Source organism: Nannospalax galili, unplaced genomic scaffold (assembly GCF_000622305.1).
Source record: "Nannospalax galili isolate Female #2095 unplaced genomic scaffold, S.galili_v1.0 scaffold49, whole genome shotgun sequence".
Lineage (NCBI taxonomy): Eukaryota > Metazoa > Chordata > Mammalia > Rodentia > Spalacidae > Nannospalax > Nannospalax galili.
Genome location: NW_008359444.1, coordinates 1,866,114 through 1,868,793, shown reverse-complemented (window position 1 = coordinate 1,868,793; position 2,680 = coordinate 1,866,114). Strand labels below are relative to the sequence as shown.

The following is a 2,680-nucleotide window of genomic DNA, read 5'->3' as shown; positions in this document are numbered from 1 at the left end:
AAATGCTTCTTCTAAGTATGTGGCTATTAAATAAATACTTTTTTAAAAAAGAACATCTCCATCATCATGGAAATTTTCAAGGTACTGTACTGCTTCAGCATTTGTATTCACAATCACTCATACATATGCAGCATACACACAAGCATACCAATGTATTAAATAAGTCACGTACATGTTCAGGGTTCAGGACAACCAATATGCCAATTTGGGACTTATTCCCTTACAGAAAGCATAGTAACTTATAAAATAGAAATATGTGGGAAAAAGGGGGTCTAAAATAACTGATCTTCTCTTATCACAGACATGAAGACACAGAAGTGGGCACAGGGCCACTCCATCCTGATGTCAAACCCTAACCAGACAATGGTGACTGAGTTCATACTGCAAGGGATCTCAAAACACCCCAGTCTGAAATTGCTCCTATTCTGTTGCTTCCTGTCTCTCTACATCATAGCACTCATAGGCAATGCTCTGATCATTGCTTTGGTCAGCTCAAGCACTGGGCTCCACAGCCCCATGTACTTTTTCTTGAGTAATTTGGCCACTATGGACATTATCTGCACCTCCTCTGTGCTGCCCAAGGCTCTGGTTGGCCTAACGTCTGAAAAAAACACCATATCCTTCCAGGGCTGTATGGTACAGCTCTTCTTCCTCATCTGGTCTTTATCCTCTGAGCTGCTGCTGCTCACAGTCATGGCCTATGACCGCTATGTGGCCATTTGCTTTCCCTTGCACTATAGCTTCAGGATGAGCCCATGGCTGTGTGGGGCCCTGGTCATGGGTGTGTGGACCATTTGTGCCCTGAATGCTTCTGTCCACACTGGTCTGATGACACGGCTGTTGTTTTGTGGACCCAATGTCATCACCCACTTCTTCTGTGAGATCCCTCCACTCTTGCTTCTCTCCTGCAGCCCCACACATGTGAACAGCATCATGACTCTCATGGCAGATGCCTTCTATGGAGGCATCAATTTTCTGCTCACCATGCTGTCTTATGGCTACATCATCACTTGCATCCTACGCATGCACTCAGCTGAGGGCAAAAGGAAAGCCTTCTCCACCTGTTCGTCTCACCTCATTGTAGTCTCTGTGTACTACTCGTCTGTGTTCTGTGCCTACATCAGCCCTGCTTCCAGCTACAGCCCAGATAGAAGCAAAGTGTCTGCAGTCCTGTACTCAATCCTGAGTCCCACTCTGAACCCCCTCATCTATACACTGAGGAACAAAGATGTCAAGCATTCCCTAAGGAGATTCTTGCACCCTTTTCAACATTAGATGGAAGTATTCAGGCTATTCTGCTTGTGTGGGCTCCTCCTCTACCTGCCTTGCTGATAACAGCTTCATGGTGTTGGAACTTGGCTATGGACACTATAGAAAATGGCCCTTAAATAAAGAACTGGAATATGTGGTTTTTGTACTGCTCTTTCATTGTTTTGATTAGCAATACTTATCTATACACACCAAATAAAAGTCTAAGGCCGGGTGTGGTGGCGCATGCCTTTAATCCCAGCACTTGGGAGGCAGAGGCAGGCAGATTTTGTGAGTTCGAGGCCAGCCTGGTCTACGTAGTGAGTTCCAGGACAGCTGGGGCTACAAGGAGACCCTGTCTCAAAAAAGACAAAAAAAGTCTAATCAGCATTACCACCACCCCAGGTACCGACAGGTACTCTTCTTCCATTTAAGAAGACGTGTTGCCTTCCAAAAGGACAGAAGACAGCCGTGCTTCTCTTAGCCCAGTTCTTCCCTATCAGCTATTACCCATTACATTGATCAAGGCTACGTAGGAAGAGCTGCTGTTTGTTTATGTGTATCACTATCTCAGTAAGAACATCAGTAAATAATAGTCTGTTCTCAGTTTCCCCTCCTTCCTTCATATGTGGTCACGCCCTGTTCTTCAGATGTCCACATGCCACCCTGACTCATTCTTCCTTTATCAGTCAAAAATGACACATCACTGTGGACCCATTGAGTACGGAGCCTCGACACAGTGGTAGTGTATGGTTGAGAAGATTCTTTACCTCAGCCAGAAATAGAGAGGAACACCTGAATTTAACTGGTTTTCTCTCTCACCTCTCATTCTATCCTTGCTGGACCCCAGTGTTTACAGTTGTACTATCTACATTGAAGGTAGGGCCATGGCTGCTCAATGAATCCTCTCAGGAACAACTCTCACAGACACATTCAAAGATGTCTCCCAGCAGATTCCTAGGTGACTTTAATCAGTCAAAGTAACCATGAAGATTGACCAACACAACTATGAATCACTGGCACAGTCCTGTCTTGCCTGATGTTTTCCTCCATACTGCTTACTTCACATCTTACTCATGATTTGTGTCACTTCTTCTGTATTAGTCACATGATTCTATGTAAATCAGAGAATTGATAATCACCCAAATTAACAGTGTGCAAGATGCTCACAGGTACACATGTTCGCACCAATGTGCATGCATTTCATAAACACTTTATTTCTGAGTTCCTGTCACAGTAGGACATGTTAACATTATATACAACATGCAACATCTAATAATAATGGTTCTTTAAGTGTGGGCAGGTCACACAAAACTCACTGGAGAGGGAGACTTGCTGAGGAATAAGTGAGTTAAAACTTAGCAAACATCTGAAATAACACAAGGTCTGAGAAGAGGCCACGAAATCAGGATCTTACTTTGGTCTAACATGT

At 44.1% G+C, this 2,680-nt stretch overlaps 1 protein-coding gene across 1 annotated transcript; it reads left to right on the top strand.

Moving 5' to 3' along the window:
- Positions 1–336: 336 nt before the first annotated feature.
- On the top strand, positions 337–1,275 carry LOC103725864 (olfactory receptor 13A1-like). The gene has a single exon (XM_008823201.2). It carries the CDS (start codon positions 343–345, stop codon positions 1,273–1,275), a length of 933 nt encoding a protein of 310 aa, XP_008821423.1. The 5' UTR covers positions 337–342.
- Positions 1,276–2,680: the final 1,405 nt, after the last annotated feature.

Excerpts from the sequence above, each read along its gene's own strand:
- LOC103725864 (XM_008823201.2), top strand. The coding sequence starts at position 343 with ATGTCAAACCCTAACCAGACAATGGTGACTGAGTTCATACTGCAAGGG.